Below are 17,924 nucleotides of genomic sequence, written 5' to 3' on the forward strand. Positions count from 1 at the left end.
ATGGTAGTGCCGTCGTTTGTTTGTTCAATTGCCTTTGGAGCCTTTGTTATCATCCAATCGAATGACAGCTTCCGTCATTTTGTTCACAACTGCCAACTTATCTCGGGACCGGGCTTGACGGGGTGAGACGGGTACTTAATCCACTAAGAGATATCCGGCTGTTTGATTTCGCAACTGGACACCAAAACGTGTCGGATTTGATTGATATATCTATCTCCGAGATGTCGTCTGAATATAAAAAGCCTGAAATCTCCAACCGCTGCTGTAGCCGCACGGCCAATGCCGAAAGACACATGTTGCATGAATCATCGGAAAAAAGCACGTGTAATGAACCGGGCCTGCCTTGAAACTTCGGGCCTAGGTATCTTGGACGTTGCGGATCCTCCCCGGGAGCCGGGACTATATAAGTTGCTTGATACCCACCCTCCCCCCGTCCGCATCATGGCTCCGGACCGGGCCAGGACATCCTTCGTCTTCTTGGACTTTCGACAGGTGACAAGGGCCTCCACATATTGCAGTGGTGTTGGGCAGCACGTTGCTGCTTCTTGGTTTCCTTTCTTTTCTTCCTTATTGCTATCTCATTGATACACATCTTTCTTTCTCAACTCTCCCGCTTGCACCTACATCTATCTCAAAACTTGGTACCGGATACATACAGCCACCGGCCATCACGCTTTACGGTCAAAGATGGAAAGCAAAGGGGCCATGCCTGAAAAGGCCAAGGGCAAAGGAAAGGATGTTGGGACGTCGGAGGAAACAGGCGTTGCGAGTGATGCTGGGGGCGGGGACAATCTGCTTTCTCGCATCGGCAAGTCAGCAGCATCACTACCTTCAGCTTTGTTTTCAAAAGAGAACATGGCCGGCGCAGTTTCAGGGCTAGGCAATGGTGAGAAGGGAGAAGGCTCACGAACGGCGGCAGCAGCAGCAGCGGCAAGGGCCACGGAAAGTCTTGAACGCGTCGGTGAGAGTTCTGCCCAGCTTCACTCTGCCTCTCATGGTGCCGAGGCCATCAGGTCAGCCCAAACACAAGAACATATTGCCACGCAAGAAGCTTCTTTCGCCGCCTTTCTCAACACCACCGAGCCACTTACGGCACCCGAAGGATCAGTTGGATTGGAAGGGGGTTGGCATATGAGAAGCAGTGATCCGAGCTCAACAGTACCAACCATGAACGACCAATGGACTCATTCTCTTCCGGCATCCACTGTCGCCGAACAGGAAGCTCGCGATGGCATGGAGGTCGTAGCATTGCTCTCGGGCGATCTGAATCTGGATGCGGAGCTCGCAGGGCCGGAAGAGGATACGATATCACCGGAAGACATGGCTAGCTTGCGCAAGGCTTTATTCGGGAACGATCTCGACAGCAGCACATCACCCATAGCGTGGGATCATGCGCTCAACTTCATCCCGCCCTCCTTGCTAGGGTTTGATGGTGTTCCAACGGCGCCAGATACGAGGGATTTGATGGGCACGGAAGACATGGGCGAAGGCTGGGAAGCATGGATCAATCAGTGGTCTCGTGTGTTGACCGGCTATCACGACGAGGTTTGGGGAGATCTGGGCGCTCTGGTGGAGGAAGCAAAGAAGGAAGTGAAACAGCTAGAGGAAGTTAAGCCGGGCGAAAGGCCGCCGGAGCCAACAGCTCTCTTGCGGCTCCGCGCCATTCTCGGACATTTGCGGGGAGCATAGGAACCTCGTGTGCCCTCCATCTCGGTTGCCGGGAGTTGAGGTACAAGTAGTCGGCGTGCCATCGAGCCCCACGAAGAACAACAAGCATGATAAATTCATATGAGAATGCCGGCGGTGGGGTTCCAGCTGAAAAAAAGAAACAAGGATCATGGGCAAGGGGATCTTGGACTCTTGTGGTCTCTGCTGCAAACCTTTCGAACGAAACCCTTTTGCTCATTAGTATGGGCGACAGGCAGCCTGGCAGGATATGGAGCGTATGGATCGTAAGGATCGTATGTATTTTACATACCCGCGGGGCGACCCCGTACTGTGTGTGTGGTGGTTGCTGTGGCAGCGGTGTTGAGTGCTTCACTGATTCGGCCAACAAATGACATCACTGAATGTTACACAAGTGGTGGAGATATAGGAGCTGTGAAGCTATCGTCTAGTTCAACCATTCCAGGTACCCTTACACGAACCAGACAAATGCCTTTTTGAAGGCTTTTGTTACTACATTTCAACACCCGATCGGCTTTCAAGGACTGACAACGTACACTGAAAATTATGCTCACACCTTTCAATTACTCACTTCACGCGATCCTTGCTGGCTCCATTCAATGCAGAGAACATTCAGCTCTGTTAGCTTACACACAAATATAGCCTGTATTAAAGACACATCATTGGTCAATACGGGCTTTTCTCAGAAGCTCTTGTCCTACAAGTTTTCAGTGACAGTACGGGAATACCGACCGGTCTCGCGGGCACCAACAAGCGCTTGCTCGTAGCTGAGAAGATGTGCCAGCGCAACCAGCACCCAGTCAGCCCGCCCGCGATGGTGGGCTCGCCAAGTCCTATCACGCCGTACCAACCACGATTTCCAGCCTCCCGGGTTCTAAAATGCGCAGGGTTGCATCTCAGCTTTGCATATAGGCTTCCCACCTGGATGCTCTGGAACTCGTTCGCACTCCTCCTCAGAACTTTCATCTGTGGCTGATCTGAGCTGCTGCTGCTGCTGCTGCTGACCGACTTCATCCGGAAAGCCTCATAAAAAAAAAGATCGGACGACGGGGGCTGGTACCAGACTCATCCCAGGCTCAGCTCTTATCAAACCATTTCTAACCGCATCCTTCTTACCGACTTTTACAGTTTGGTTCACCTTCCAAGCAATACAGATTTGCCGTCATGGATAATCAGCAGTCGCATTCCCGTTTTGAGACATGGCAAGCCTTTGTGCTTTCCTTCCTGGTCTTGTCCGTCCACGCTCAACAACCGTTCCTGCCCGTTGAAACAGCGAGGGCAATTAGCATCAACGACGGCAGCAGCAACGTACTCGAAAAGCGGCAGGGATGCATCTCCAACTTCTTCAGCTGCTCAGGAGTGGGAGCTGCCTTCAGCGACGTATGTTGCCAGTACGGCTACACCTGCGCCCTTGATCAGAGCAACCAGCCGGCCTGCTGTCCTGTAAAGTATGTAAACAACAATATTATAGTCATACCGAACTCACTTCAAGGTTGAGTGATGAACACCTCATGTCGAAGTCCTCACTAACACCTCCCGCCCAGTGCCGTCTGCACCGGCACCGCCCCCGCCGGCTTCGCCGCCCCAAGCCCGACTGCACCTGTCTCCTTCGTCGTCAACCCCTACTTTTCCTTCCCCTACGTCGCCACGTACTTCCCGGACGCCGAGCAGTGCTCTTCGGCCGTCAGCCAATGCAGCGCCAACTACGTTGCCTGCAGCGACAAGCTGGACGGTCTGGGCGGTCAGTACGGCGTCACGATTGTGGTACCCGGCGGCGAGGGAACGACCGTGGGTGCTAATGTCGGGACTACGGTCGGGCCTGAGAGTGCTTCTAGGATTTGTAAGTCTCACCTGGCTCTCACCTCCCCTGCTGGTCTTCGGACAAAAAAACTTTTAATTCATTTTCTTCGTGATCTGGAGCCGGACGTGTCGCTGACTGTTTCTTTTTTTTCAACGTCAAAGGCAGCAGCTTGTCAAGCGTAGCTTGCCACGGTCTAGAGAACAACATGTGCTCAATGACGGCCACAACCGCCAGCGGCTTCTACTTTGGCACGGGTGCGCCTAACCGCGCGTCCTCGAAGAGAGGCTTTACCGGTCTTCTGGTTGCTGCTGTTGTGGTAGCGACGGTGTCAGGTCTTCTCTGATTCTGCACTCTCGGGAAGGCGCTTCCCCCTATCGGTATTGAGATGATCGGTGATGGACACTTGAGAGGGAAAGTAACGAACGAATGGAGTGATGATGAGGAAGTGCGAAAGAGGTGCCTTCAACGAGGCCAGTACCTTTCTTTTCTCATTTTGTGGGTTACGATATCAACGAAGTCATGAATAAATCCAAGGAGTCATGAGATCAGATACTTTACTACCTTCATCTGTACGTATGCAATCATGATTAGCAAGATTTCAAAGTTTGTACAAAAAACGATCACAAAATGCGAAGGTGATGGAGACGTTAAGTGAATGCCAAGTCAAAGCGCAAGTTCACGTAAAGATGAAGAGTGAGTGACCAAAACTGGATGGGCGAAAAGACATATATATATCGCAAGGCACAAAATCAAAGCCAGCAAGGAAAAGAGGGACATTATGAAATCTCCAAAACATAGCAGATTTTTGTAGCCGCTTGTGTACGCCATCGCTAAAACTCTCAGAACCCCAAGTAAGCTATATAACCGTTTTCCGATATCCATCTAGACTGACAACGAAAAGGGCAACAAAAACCAAAAAAAAAAAAAAAAAAAAAAAAAGAGCAAAAGGTAAACAAAAGGGAACTTGTTATACCCGAGCTAGCTCCCCATTACTTCTTTTCCTTTTCATTTCACATCCCTGAGTACCTGGAGGTGTTTCCCGTTTGACTGCTGCCTCGGGAATTGTCACGACCAATTAGTCCAACCTCCGCCACGCTTCCTAACAAATCAGGCTCGTGGCCCTGCTCAACCCTATTTACGTTCCCCTGGTTCACGAACCCGTAACTTTCGTTCAACCCCGATCCCGTCCTGGATCCCGTATAGGCGTCGCCGGAACTCAGATCTTCGCTTACACCAATTGAGGAGCTAGAGAGTCTCTTTTGCGAATTAGTGCGTTCGAAGGGGAGGCGTGCAGACACGGCCAGTGATGAGGCGGGCCTGGTCTGGTGCTGTTGTTGTTGTTGTTGTTGCGGGCCCCCGGATTCTAGGACTGGCAGACCCGGCGGTGGTGTGTTACTAATAGGGCCGGAGCCGCTGCGTGTGTGATGGTAAGAATTGCGCTTGGAACTTCTCCGCGGCGGCGAAAGAAGAGGGGACGGATCGTTGTCGGCCTCATTCGAAGTCCGGTTACCGCGGCGGGTCACTGTCTGAGCCCTACTTGACTGGCTAACTGTTGCGAGGCCCGGTTCAGCAGGCAAATTTTCCGAATCGTGGTATGCTTCCGTTTCGTCTCGTGCGTCATCGTTGGTACCCTCTGCTGCCCTAAGAGGCACCGCTTCTGCTGCTGCACGATCTGCTGTGTCCCGGTCTGCATTGGTCTGTCGCACATTATCCTCTTCGTCGGATTCAATCGGCCCATTACGGATCACGCCCATCGCCACTGGTATCCCTTCTGGCGGCGACTCATCCTCATAGTCGACCGCTCCGGTACGCATGGCTGGTGGCATACGCGCACTCCTCACCACCTCGAAGCCCTTGCCCTTCTCCTTGCTACTTCTGCCGAGAATGTTTCGAAGCCATCCAGCTGCCGAAGCCATTGGCCCGGTTGGGTCAGCCGGTCCAGTTCCGAGCTTGCGGCTAGGCGCGTCCGAGTTGAGTCTTTCTCCCCTGAGACCGTAATAATAATCAACTTCACGTGTGGTGTAATCGGTCCTTGGAGGATAGGCAATCATGTAAGGACCAGGGGTGGCACTTCTCGACATTTGAGGATCAAACTCCGCGGCGTCGTTGAGCGGGGCTCCTGACTGGCTAAGGCGTTTCTGTGACCAGTCGGCGCTAGTCCATGAACCACCTGGTTTGGCACCGGGAGAATACGCGCTTTCAATGGTTGTGCGTCTTCGAGGTGGCCTGAAGTAAGGGTCGACAGTCGGCATGCCAAATGCGCTAGGAGACCGCCCTTGGGCTTGGGCAGAAGCCGCAAACGAGAACGTGCTGGCCTCTCCAGGCGTAGTCGGCGTAAACGACCCATTGTCGAGATTTCGAACGGCCGTGTTAAGGCTGACATCCTCAAGCCCAGACGAGCTATGGCGATGATGCTTCGTCATAAGCCCTATGCTCCCCGCCGACTCGCTCCGTATGCGGCCTGGGTTCATAACATAACCGGTCTTGAAGGTCTCATCCGTGTCGAGCATCGCCGCACTAGAGAGTTGACTATGTCTGATGGGGCCACCAGCAGGCCTGGCCATACGGCGTGACAACTGGCGCATTCCAAAGATCTTTGAGAGCCCGCCCCTAGACTGCCCTCGAACGTCATCTCCACCAGCTCCCAGCAGCCGTGCTACAACTTCGACGATGGTTTGGACTGCGTTCAAGAAGAATCCTAGAACGAGAACGCCGGCGTGGATAACAAGTATCGCGTAGCCGACCCAGCCCTTTGGCCCTTCCTGAACCTCCAGCGACGGCACAAAGGCCACCATCATGAGTATACTGACAAGACGAAGCCCAGAGAAGAGGGTATGATATGCGTTCATCGAGGTTGGTGAATGGAAAGGGCGGAAGGCATGCAAGGTCAGTATCTGAATAATCTCGCAGATGGCAAGGAGGACCACCTGTGCTACACCAGCAGGCTGGACAGCTCCGATGGCAATGCCTCGAAGAAAACTCAGGAAAACCGGTATAAGCGCGAACGCCGCCGCCTCATCAGAGTAAGTGTTGTAAAGGGGCCCATAGAGAAGCACCGTAGGGAGGTCATCGAAGAGAAACGCTCTTGGCCTCGAGGTAGCAATGAGGTGAAGCAACCATGCGGCAAAGCCAATGATGAGAACCAAAGTGACAACTGCCAGTGCGACTGTGTAAGCTGGAGAGTGGGTTGCCACCACTAGTTGAAAGGTAGATAGAGCAACGATGGGTAGCAGGAAGTAATTCAAAACAAGTCTGACGATGTTGCCCAGGGTAAAGGGGAGGTTCTTGTGTCGGAGATCTTCCTCGGGAACGTGCCTAAGGGAACGATACAGCCACTTGACCAAGAAGGCACCCTGGGTAAGGACAAAAACGGCTCCGATGATGGCCATGAGCCACACCATCATGCCGGCCCAAATGTCTTCGACCTCACCCACTCCCACCAAGTGAGCAAGCCGCTGAAGTCCGTACTTGCCCTCGGTAAAATAGATGCCATCTCGGAGGCCTATCCACCCAGGACTGTCGCTCACAAAGCTTTGATTAAACATTAGTGCTGACCATGAGCCCTGGCTGACGATCGGTTGGTAAAAACCCGGATAATTGAGGGTCAGGCCGCCGGTGAGCACGACGAACTGTATGTACTGGAGGCAATCTCCAAAACCTGGCGTGACCAGGCGCAGCAGGTCGGGGTCACGGCCGTAGTTGGATGTCCAGTGGAAAACATCGCTGGTGCCCCATGGACTGAAGATGGCAGCGAAGATGGTGGCGACTCCGACGAAGATGAGGACTATTAGAGGCAGGAACTTGAGCATCCAGGCCAGATTGCCTAGGTCAGGCGTCACGGTGGCCGATACACAGCCGATCTGTGTACTTCCAGAATCTCCGTAGACGATGGAGAACTCGGAGGCAAATGAGCTGAAGGCATAGGATGAATAGAAGTCTTTGATGTACGTCACATAGGGAAGATCATCCCGATTCGTTCCATTCGTGCTGAGAGCATAGTCAGCTAATGAAGTCACAAAGGGGACAAGGACAAACAAGGCCAAGTAACGGGGTCCTTTGGCCATTGAAGGACGAGCGAGGTTGAACCTACCTGTTAAAGTCCCACACAGGACCTAAAGGACAAACTCCGTGCTTCAACGATTGGTTGCAAAAGTCGGTGCGTTCCGTGGCCTCATTATACGTGAGAACATTGATGTTTGTGAAAAGAGTGGTGACCTTTGGGTTGCTCGACTCCGGTTCTGGCACGGCGACAATCTTGCCATCGTGTTTGGATGTGTCGTTCCAGTCCGGACTGCCGGGGGCGGGGAGCATGATGTTTCCAGAACTAGCCACGCCGGTTACGTTCCCCCACATGGTCAGCTTCAGTGTGTGTCTGTCGTCGTGGTCATCGAACGAGGCATCGACAAAGAGGGGCACCCATTGTAGACGTGTCGGCTTGTCCATCTGGTAGGACTTATCCAGGCAATTGTCAAACGGGATCAGAACCGCCGTAGCGGACTGTACCCAGAGCAACTGCAAAGCCAAGAGAAACAGGCATCTCAACCTGCCTGATAGCCGCAGCAGGAGGCGGCTAGAGGTATGTGAGCCAGGGGTTATGCGTGCACTTGGCCTTGGGCCGTCCTCGTCCGTGCGTCCCGTCCTCCATGACTTTGGGACCGTCAACAATGGTCCCGACGGCCGTTCGCAACGGACATCGGAACGGCTTGAGGCAGGATTGGATGAGGCGCCTGAGGACGTCATTTTCTGAGATGTCATGTCGGCGCAGACGACGCAGCAGCCGGCCGGCATGTGAGCATCGCAGACAGCGGAACCTGGACAAAGACTATCCAGAACCTGAACACTTCCATCATCCAGTTCCAATTTTCGATTTGGCGCAAGAGCTGCGGATGGCGCAAACCAAAGGTCGAAGGGAGAAGCCACCGGCATGGTTGACGATGACAGACAGCAGTACGGCGGCAATTGTCTACATGCTGTACATATTGAGGAATATTGGAGTCCTTGGGAATCGCGGCAGTCGTCGTCGTGTTTCGCTTTTCTTTCCCGCCTTGGTCCTCGTCCTCGCCCTGGTCCTTGTTCTTCCCGTCCCCGCCGTCCCCGCCGCCGATGTTGATCGTGAGGCTGGTGCTGCTGCCGTGGTTGCGATTGCCGTTGTTGGAGTTGCGATCGAATGTATTGGCTCTTTCTTTGACGTCGTCGCAAAGGCGGTAGCCGGAGACTATGTCGTTGTAATTGATCTGGTGTTTGTCGCGATTGCCGTTGTGGTGGTAGCGATTGCTCTAGTAGGAGCACCTCAGTGCTGGAAATGTGCCCAAACGATGCGCCACCGTGGGGCGCTGAGCTGGAATCCAATGGAAATCGCTCTGGTCGGGTGCAGGAAGACGGTGAGGCCCAGATTTGGTCCATCAGATGCCCGCTGATAGAAAGGATAGATACGAAAGAAGCTTCAAATCTCGATGTTGGAACGAAGTAAAATGGGTCTGGAAAGTAGGTAAGGAACAGGCATACCGCAGTTGGCAACCTAGGTCGAAGGAACCTAACTGAAGAAACCCAAGCGGTATCGATTATCGGTAGAGGTATCCATTCAACAAGTTCCAACCCCGGCACACCACTCCACGGCTCCAGCGGCAGCGGACGGTCAGCCGCTTATAGGTAGCACTGCTACATAATGTAGGTGTTGAGGTTCCATGAGAAGCTTCCGGCCTGCCACTCAGTCAGTGCCTGCGTACCTTGGCCAACTTCCACTTCACTGTTCAATGCGTCTTATCGTCGCTGATACTGTGTACATTGGCAGAGCGAAAGTGGAACACCGAGGTGGGCAGCCACGCAGAGGATCACCACACCATGGCCGAAAGAGGCAGTGCCCCCAGGGGGCCGCAGCAGCTACTGTACTAGCCAGCCAGCACAGCGGGGCCTGTCCGCCATCATCTCGATGTTTGGCCGTCAGGGACCATGCTTTAAACATCTCTTCCTTCAGGAAAAACAAAAAAGTATGCTGGCATCAATGGACACCAAAATGAGGGATCTAAGTCTTTACTACCTTGGGAGCCATATTTCAGGCTCACAGTCACTTTTCTCGACGCCGATATTCGAGCTCCTTAAGGTATTAGGACAAAGAGAAATGAGCACAAGAAGAGGAACTTGACGCCCAGATAACCCGCCGGGCCAGAGGCTGACGAAGGACACCATGTACCCGCTAAATAAACTCGGAAAATCATTCGCACGGTATGCATCACACTGGGTCCGTCTCGTACCCTAATGACGTTCTTTTCCGATTGGAAGAACAGCGAACACCATCTTGACTCTTTAAAAACAATGTCTACGTCTTTCGAGACATTCTGCCATCTGGATTGTGCTGTGAGTACATATATCCGTTATTAAAGATTCTAACCACCTTCTTGATGAGTTGAACCAACTGCATGGTGTAAGCAGCCACTCAAATCTCAAGCTTATGCACACTACTAAATTGTGGAGGTGGAGTTTCAACCAGTTGGTGCGCGCTTCCAAGCTCGCCAAGGTACTTACGTACCGTACCTATCATCACTCCCGCCTGCAAAATTCACGACCTTCAAAAGTGAAGCTTTTTGAATACGAACTTGCAGCTTGACAATCATCTTCACTATGTCGTGCCGCTGAACTGTCATGTCAGTCATTCAGTCATATTCACACTCAATGGGGCACCCTCAACCGTGTGACACATACAAGGGAGTCTCATGCGAAACGTTACAGTCTATGTCGAGATGACCTCAACTACGTCCCGTTACACTATGCTTTCGTCCAGCCATGTTCAACCTTCTCCCAAACACACTTCCCAACACGGCAGTATATGTCCATCATTAAGCCTATTCCTTCCTCGAAATATCAACCATCCCCCTGCTGGGATACACCTTCATGGCGACATTTGACAAGGACCTGGCCAAGCATTCCCTTACTGTTCGTTTCACCATCTTCCTCAAATGTCACCTAGGTTTTCGGCACCTCTCCGAACCAATATCCGACCGCATCCTTCTCTCCTTAAGCCCTCAGGTAGTTAACTTCCTTCTTCCTCTTTCGTTCCCATACGGACGTCCTAACAGTTGAGATATTACACAATGATACTGACTAGCCTATATACATATGCGGGTCTGTCGTGTGCTAGATATTACTGCTTTCCCCACTATCGACGAGGACGGGTTACGACTGCTGTCTCGTTTGTGACAAAAGAAGCTTAATTCGCCTTTCCAGTGAAGTTACTTCCTCGGGACTGATACCACCGTCTTCCAACTGGTCCTCCAGCGCGCCTTCGACTACGTAGTTGTCGAGCAAAGATGCCTTTCCCATCCTTCTGGCTAGTGTCTGCGGGTTAACGTGAAGCTTCAGCGTCAGCCTATGAGTTTCGCAGCCCAGAGGCGTACTTTCCAGTGGTAAGAGGTTCGTCTTGAGGCGTTGGATCTTTCTCCTCTGAGGCTTATCCGCAAGTGACCGTTGTCTCCGTATTAAGTAACCTTTAGGATCATTCTTCGGCAAAGCTGCCTCAGTGCCCTTCTCATCGTCCATAATAGATGATAAGTCGTCATCAGTCCTCGGGTTGACAGGCTTTCCGCCGCTCAGCATATCAGTCAGACTATCTGCTCTGGGTTGAGCTATAGTTCTCCGCAGTGCGTCGTCGTTGTTGGCTCTTCTGGCGGTATGCTGGCTGGGTAACCCTATGAGTGGCTGGTTGGGCCTGGAAAAACCACCGTAAGCATTCAGGCCCGTGCTTTCGGGTTGTTCAAGCTCGTGGATATCATTCGTCTGTCTTTTTCGTTGCCGTTTAGAGCTGCCTCCGCCAAAAGAAAGTTTGGACTGTACCATCCCAGGGCCTCGCCCAGCATGAGTTGGATATGAGCGCCTACCCACTGGTCGTCTACTATGGCCTTGTGTTGTATACGAATATTGTTCCACCGCCATTGTTGGGGTGTTGTTGGGTTGATTGGTAGGTTTGGAAGGTGATTGCCCGACATTCAGCAGCGGATTGCGGAATGGGGTCCTTGTGGCCGTGTAGTTGTTCTCAATCGCCGGCAGGGTACTTCGGGGAGGTTGATATTGTGTGTTGCCTTGCCATCCTGACACTTCCACTGGCGGTCCTTCTGAAGGCGGTTCTTCATCTGGGATAGCATACCCAGTTCTCCGAGTAGGGCTGCCTAGGTTTTGCTGTGTCTGCCGCCGAGGGGCCACCAATTTAGCAATCGTCCACGGATTAAGGCCCTCTTTTGAGTGATCAACAAGTTCGTCATCAGTTGGGGGTGTTGTGAGAGCCGTTCCTCTACCAGGCTGTGTTTGGACGTCGAAATCATCGTCTCCATCGCTAAGGGCACCATCACCCGCAGGCATGTCGACAGACCATGTCTGCACTAAGGGCGCAGTACTGGCAGTGGATGGTCTCCTGTTGTTGCTCGATGGGGTAACTGGATGGTTGCTTTGGGATCCGGCCTCAGGCCCCTTTGCTCGTGTAGTCTCAACCTAATATCTTGTTAGTACATTAGCAGTTTTGTATGTGTCATGTAGTGTTCACCTGGGGGGTTGAAACGTGCTGATCAGCCATCCTGTTATTGCATACATCTACACCCGCTTCCCTTGTTCTGTCCCCGCAAGAACGGCCGGTCTCACTGTGGTTGGTGGGATAGATTGACGATAAGAATTCCTCAAACTCTCGAAGAACTAAGTCTTCGTCATAGAAGAGAACGTCGTATTTGGATGGTTCCACATTGGGATCATAGGACCCAAGAGGGCATCTGATATTTAGTCGTATGAACGGGCTTCCAGAAAGCTTTGATAGGTCTTCAGAGGTCAAGGATCCTTTGAAAAGCTTCTCGAAGACGGCCTTCAACCTCTTGGCGGTCCCTTGAGTGAATGAAAGAGGTCGAGAATCTACCGAGATGAAAGAACCCTTGCAAATCTTTCGGGTATCAGCCGCGGAGGAGGGGATATAGGCTTCAAATACAAATTTGGATGGCTGCTCAGTCGGGGGAAGACTACCGTCCTGTGTGTTTCTCGTCTCATTGTCGGATACAGGGAACGATGAAGTCCGAAGCATGCATTGAGCTGCCAGTTCCCGGCCCATTACCTGAACAATAGCGTCTTTGAGGGTGGCACCAGAGGATGGAACATAGGACCACCATTGCTTTCCTCCAAGGACCTTGAAAGACAACTTGACCTGCGGTCTTGCTAGAGCGTAGCACTCCAAGAGGCCTTTGATCTTGAAGATGGTCGCAGTCGCTTCACTGATGTCTCTCTTGTGCCTCACTGGAAACCCACGGAACACATTGGTGACGCAAACAGAAGTGCCGACAGGAGCAGATTTATGTCCACGAGCAGCTGCGACACCTTCTCTCGAGAGTTGTAAGATGGTTGCCACGGGCTCAGCAGATGTTCTGGTGCAGATTGCAATTTCTGCCAGAGCAGCGGCGCTGGCCAAGGCTACGCCGCGAAACCCAAGGCTCTTGCAACCGACAGTCTCAAGGTCTTGGAGTGATATGAGCTTGCTGGTATGTCCTGATCGTCCAACAAGGTCGAAATCGCTTGGACTGATGCCAGCGCCGTTGTCTCTGACTTCAACCTTGTCCAAGGTGTTTGGAGAAATCAAGATATCGACAGCTGTTGCTCCGGCGTCGATTGCGTTATCCAGCAACTCCTTGACGAGAAATATGGGCGAGGTTATGACCAGACTCGAGCCGAGTAAGCGACTGGTGTCTTCGGGAAGGCGGGATATGGGCATCGCGGAAACTCCAGGGACAATTCTAAGGATGGATCTAAGGATAAGGGGTGGAACTGACCACCTGAGTGCCACAAAACAAATAATACGGCATGAAGGAATGGAGGGGTTACGGGAAAATCACGAGGTAAGTAGTCAATAGCATCAGCCAGTTCAGTCGGGGGAGTGGTGCTCCCTATCTTCCTACTAGCAGTGTTGTACTGAGGAAAAGGTGGTCGCAGACAGATGATGATGATGCTAGTGAAACCGACTCGAATGTAAAGGAACTTTGAAAGGACAGCAAAATTTGCAAGCAGCGTAACGTGGAAATTTCATAGGATTTGACCCAAAACAGAAGGAGCGACTGCTCAAATATCTGAAAAGGGAAGTTACGAGACGGGATGTGAATTAGTATTAGGTAGTAGGTAGTGACACATAAGCTCCATGCAAAGGTTGCTCCTTCCTCACAAACTCTAGCACACACAGGAAATTCGTCTTCTGCCTCCTTCCACTCCTCGCTTGAGGTTCATGATCCCCACTGGGAGTGATGCGTACATCCATGACATCTTTACCTAGTGTTGACCCCTCAGGTATGCACCATGGACATGCATTTAGCAGTCATCCTTGCGGACGACAACGTTCCAGTTGCCCTCGACGAAGACCTGGCCCTTGACGCCGTCGTCAACGGGGGTTTCGCCCCAAATATCCTTGCAGGCTTTGTCCTTGGAGTCCAGAGTAAACTGAGCAGCCCAACCGATGGAGCTGTACGAGTCGAGTGACTTGACCTCCGGGTTCTATAAGGCGATGAGAAAGGTCAGCAACCGTGTCGAAGATTGGAGAGTCATCTCCATCACCGTGAAGACAAAGATACCACCTACATCGTTGCACCAATAGATAGCGCTGTCATACGAGCAGCTAACGCGACCGCAGTTGCCGGGGCCGGGTCCGTTGGCAGGCGCACCAGGGACACTGTTGAGGTGTTTGATGCCATCCTGGGTAGCATCCTTCCGGGCATAATCAAACCCAGTGCAGACGACCTTCTCGACCTCGTAAGAGCTGGAGGACTCAGCGGTCGCAGGGAGCACAGACTTGTTGGCGATGCCAAAGTCATGGCGGAAGTTGGGGTTGGCCTTGTCGAGAGCATCGAAAACCTGCTGAATGGTGCCGGTAACGTTCATGGTAGGGCCATCTGGACGGGCCTTGACTTGCCAGGTGATATCCTCGATGCGGTAGCCGGGAATGGGGCCCTGGGCCGATTTGGCATCAGCAGCCGGCAGGGCGCTCGAAGGAATAGCCTAACATCCGAGTATCAGTATGGCTGTGTGCGAAAGGAGCCACAAGCCTGCCAACGGGAGCTCGTACCTGAAGAATGGCCAGAATGGCTCCGGAGATGAAAACCGAGGATCGCATTGTGACGATATTGACAGTAGGGCTGTGTTGGAGGTGGGAGTAAGGAAGCAAGATGGTAGTGGATGGCTAGTACAGGAGCAGGGAAGATGATGAGGAAAGAAATTCCAGTGCCTCGAAAACCAGGGCAGGCCCTATCTTTTATACCTGAATGGCGACGAGTCTGTGGATGATCCTCAGCACTTCCACTCACTTGTATTTGGTTCAGACGACCCTTCCGTCATGGAATTACCGTCCCAACAAAGTTCTAGATCCATCATACTCGGCAGGACGAGCAAACAAATCACGTCCATCTATCCCGCTGTTTTTCTATTTCATCCACTCAGTTTCCACTTTTGAATGACCGAACGCATTCATCTTGCGTTCTGGCCCAGGGCCATCACTTTGAAATGGGATAACATTGGTTCTAGGGCCGTCTTCCTCGGCTTGTTGGGGCCTAGATGCAAATTTCATCTGGTCTCGGGGAGATGGACGTAGGCAAACCAGTCTTCGTCAGCCCGTAGGTGTAAAGCGAGCACCGGCCAGGATCCAAAACGTAGAATTAATCCCCAACTGGCAGTGACCAACAGATATTACTCCAATCCTCGACGACGCAAGGGCAGCAATCATTCTGGAATTCATCTCCATCTTCAGCGGCTCAGTGTACTCAGCAGTATGATGGTAAACCGTGGAAGGCCCGGGAACTCCACTGGACGAGATATATGTGATGAAAGCCAGAGCCGCCTCTCATTCCTTCTGATACTTCTGATTCTTTGCCGTGTATTTCCGCCCTGTGGTCTCTTGAAGCTTAATTCATCCTTCCCCAGGGTTCGTGACGGATCGGATTGCAACACCTGACTTGACTGGTTAGCACACCGTCTCTCAAGATAGATGAATGCGCATACCTCTAGTCCACGGCATACCCGTCTTCCCAATGGCAAGGTGGACCACAAATGGTCGGCATATGAATACTTTACTCAGAATGGTGTTTGTACTTTGTTTGGGTCGTCGTTGGCTGTTGTCTGCTTCTAGTACTATGATTTACACTAACATTACTGTGTAGCCAAGACATAGGCCAGGCACCTTTGTCCGCTGGTTACGCTAACGCAATGTTACGGAGATCATGAGTTCCTGTGTTGGACATGGATGTGACTGACACTAACGCACTAACACCACCCCTAAGGAAGCTGACCTGCTATCGCATTTACGGTACCACGTGCCTACATGTACACTAGTTACATAGTAGGGTTGAACGAGACTGTCTTGACTCTTGAGCCTCATTAACGACCTCAAGACTAGAGTATGCAGGATGACGGGGACAACATGAGAATACGACCTGAAGGTGAAAGGAGGTTGTTCATCCTCGCTTACAAACTCTCAGAGACAGTAAGTAGAGTTCATCCTTACCTAAGTTGATACATACCTACGCGGCTCATTGGAAGTGTCATCGGGAGGAAGACCTGTTCTCGTCATCCGTCCTGTCACGGCAAGCGTTGGCATAGAAGAGCCACAGATAAGATATGTAGATAATATCCGGGAAGTCTTCGTATAGGTTCGGTTACCGCAAGGCGTTGAGAACGGTACCACGATAGATAGGTGTCGCCATTCGTGAAAGGTAAGCCCTGCCTTGCCTTCCACGGGAAACTAACCGCTCCGCATTGGGGTGGGACCAGCCGCTGACTCTCTTCCAACGTTATGCTTATTCAGATGTGAGACCCCCATGTTTACCGCGGCGTGAATGCCGCTCCTCTGTACCGGGCAATGTGAAAGTTGTGAACCATCTAGCAAATACATCCCTGCTAGAGGTGTACATGTACGGTTGGGAGCTATGGTATGTACACTGCGGTGCTGTAAATGCCCCGTACCTGACTCCGTAGCGTCCGTACCAAGCAGGGCAGCCAGCCCACTTGAGTTCATGCTCCAGGTTCCCCTCCTCCCCGGATATCACAAGCTCTAGACAAAACACCAACTCCCAAGCTCGTCATTAAAGGAAAGCTCCGAAGCGCAACTCATCGCAAGAACCGCCGATCCCCTCGTATATACCAGACCAGATTTTCGAGCACAAAACCAAACACACATACACACAATGGTACATACCAAGGGACCCGCCCCGCAGCACCACGACGGCAGTGGCCTGCGCATCGGTATCATCCACGCCCGCTGGAACGACACCATCATTGAGCCTCTTCTCGCCGGAACCAAGGCCAAGTTGCTCGAGTGCGGCGTCAAGGAGTCCAACATCGTGGTCCAGTCGGTTCCTGGTTCATGGGAGCTTCCAATTGCTGTCCAAAGGTGCGTCACAGTCCAGCTCTCCTTCCCTTCACCCCGCCCCCGCATTGCTTGCTGCTTGCCAGCTACCTCTTCTTCTCTCCCTCCTTCCTTCCCTCTACACCACCCCTTGCGCCCGCGACTTGGCGGAGAAAGGCGCTGCCACACGTACAGCTTTTATGAAGAGCGGCTAACGGGAACCCACTTCACGACAACAACAGACTCTACTCCGCCTCACAAGTCCAATCTTCCTCGTCCGGCAGCGGCACATCCGCCGGCGACCTCCTCGGCAGCTCCACGGCGGACCTCGCCTCGCTCTCCAACACCGCGTCGTCCGCCGTGTCGACACAGCCCTTCGACGCCCTGATTGCCATTGGCGTGCTGATCAAGGGCGAGACGATGCACTTCGAGTACATTGCCGACACGGTGTCGCAGGGCCTGATGCGCGTGTCGCTCGACACGGGCGTGCCCGTCATCTTTGGTGTCCTGACCGTGCTCACCGAGGAGCAGGCGCAGGCGAGGGCCGGTCTCATCCCGGGGAGCCATAACCACGGCGAGGACTGGGGTCTCGCTGCTGTCGAGATGGCTGTCAAGCGCAAGGATTGGGCTAATGGCAAGATTGAGTAACGGTCGATCATGCATGCGGGTCCCGAAAAGGGATTTAAAAAGATATATATATACAAACAAACGATACAGAGACAGCTATACCGGTCATATAAGCTTCATATAAAGGAAGAGATATCACATCGAGCATATATGGGGGAAACTAGCACTGATACCTACTGGACGCGGGGAAAGGGAACCGACCAAGAGAACTTTTGTGACACGATCTTTGTGACACGATCGATGCTTCCCGTAACTTTTTACTTTGCAATATCGGAAGACAGATCTGGTCTCGTCCCAATGGGAGGATACGGCGCTTCCACAAAGGGTGGAACATCAAGCCTGTTCAAGGTACGCTCAATGACAACGAAGACGAGCGATAATGTATTTGACCATACGTGACATTTGGAATTACTAGATTACTGATGGGCTGTATATGTCTATCGTGAATCGTCCCCCAAGCAGTTCGAA

The 17,924-nt window shown here is 52.3% G+C and overlaps 6 protein-coding genes across 6 annotated transcripts; 3 read left to right on the forward strand and 3 right to left on the reverse strand.

Annotated features, from left to right (window-relative positions):
* Positions 1–459: 459 nt before the first annotated feature.
* SMAC4_04240 (uncharacterized protein) lies at positions 460–2,256 on the forward strand. The gene has a single exon (XM_003350888.2). It carries the CDS (start codon positions 688–690, stop codon positions 1,687–1,689), a length of 1,002 nt encoding a protein of 333 aa, XP_003350936.1. The 5' UTR covers positions 460–687; the 3' UTR covers positions 1,690–2,256.
* A 392-nt stretch (positions 2,257–2,648) lies between these two features.
* On the forward strand, positions 2,649–3,830 carry SMAC4_12074 (uncharacterized protein; the record flags this gene model as incomplete). Its single annotated transcript, XM_024655635.2, has 3 exons — positions 2,649–3,134; positions 3,231–3,526; positions 3,649–3,830. The coding sequence occupies exons 1-3, from the start codon at positions 2,851–2,853 to the stop codon at positions 3,828–3,830; spliced, it is 762 nt and encodes a 253-aa protein (XP_024510912.1). The 5' UTR covers positions 2,649–2,850.
* A 558-nt stretch (positions 3,831–4,388) lies between these two features.
* Positions 4,389–8,413, reverse strand: SMAC4_04239 (uncharacterized protein; the record flags this gene model as incomplete). The annotated part of the gene is made up of 2 exons (XM_066090079.1): positions 4,389–7,474; positions 7,578–8,413. The coding sequence occupies 2 exons, from the start codon at positions 8,411–8,413 to the stop codon at positions 4,498–4,500; spliced, it is 3,813 nt and encodes a 1,270-aa protein (XP_065945633.1). The 3' UTR covers positions 4,389–4,497.
* Positions 8,414–10,657: 2,244 nt separating this feature from the next.
* On the reverse strand, positions 10,658–13,220 carry SMAC4_13063 (uncharacterized protein; the record flags this gene model as incomplete). Its single annotated transcript, XM_066091243.1, has 2 exons — positions 10,658–11,965; positions 12,018–13,220. 2 exons carry the CDS (start codon positions 13,218–13,220, stop codon positions 10,658–10,660), a joined length of 2,511 nt encoding a protein of 836 aa, XP_065945634.1.
* A 292-nt stretch (positions 13,221–13,512) lies between these two features.
* Positions 13,513–14,779, reverse strand: SMAC4_04238 (uncharacterized protein). The gene is made up of 3 exons (XM_003350885.2): positions 14,559–14,779; positions 14,075–14,491; positions 13,513–13,990 (listed from the first exon to the last, which is right to left on the reverse strand). The coding sequence occupies exons 1-3, from the start codon at positions 14,604–14,606 to the stop codon at positions 13,808–13,810; spliced, it is 648 nt and encodes a 215-aa protein (XP_003350933.1). The 5' UTR covers positions 14,607–14,779; the 3' UTR covers positions 13,513–13,807.
* A 1,466-nt stretch (positions 14,780–16,245) lies between these two features.
* SMAC4_04237 (uncharacterized protein) lies at positions 16,246–17,876 on the forward strand. The gene is made up of 2 exons (XM_003350884.2): positions 16,246–16,874; positions 17,072–17,876. Exons 1-2 carry the CDS (start codon positions 16,669–16,671, stop codon positions 17,475–17,477), a joined length of 612 nt encoding a protein of 203 aa, XP_003350932.1. The 5' UTR covers positions 16,246–16,668; the 3' UTR covers positions 17,478–17,876.
* Positions 17,877–17,924: the final 48 nt, after the last annotated feature.

This window comes from Sordaria macrospora, chromosome 1 (genome assembly GCF_033870435.1).
Source record: "Sordaria macrospora chromosome 1, complete sequence".
In the NCBI taxonomy this organism is placed as follows: domain Eukaryota; kingdom Fungi; phylum Ascomycota; class Sordariomycetes; order Sordariales; family Sordariaceae; genus Sordaria; species Sordaria macrospora.

Coding starts and splice junctions, on each gene's coding strand:
- SMAC4_04240 (XM_003350888.2), top strand. CDS start 688: ATGGAAAGCAAAGGGGCCATGCCTGAAAAGGCCAAGGGCAAAGGAAAG.
- SMAC4_04238 (XM_003350885.2), bottom strand. CDS start 14,606: ATGCGATCCTCGGTTTTCATCTCCGGAGCCATTCTGGCCATTCTTCAG. Junction 14,492..14,558: donor CCATTCTGGCCATTCTTCAG/GTACGAGCTCCC, acceptor CTCGGATGTTAG/GCTATTCCTTCGAGCGCCCT. Junction 13,991..14,074: donor CTATCTATTGGTGCAACGAT/GTAGGTGGTATC, acceptor ATCGCCTTATAG/AACCCGGAGGTCAAGTCACT.
- SMAC4_04237 (XM_003350884.2), top strand. CDS start 16,669: ATGGTACATACCAAGGGACCCGCCCCGCAGCACCACGACGGCAGTGGC. Junction 16,875..17,071: donor CTTCCAATTGCTGTCCAAAG/GTGCGTCACAGT, acceptor CGACAACAACAG/ACTCTACTCCGCCTCACAAG.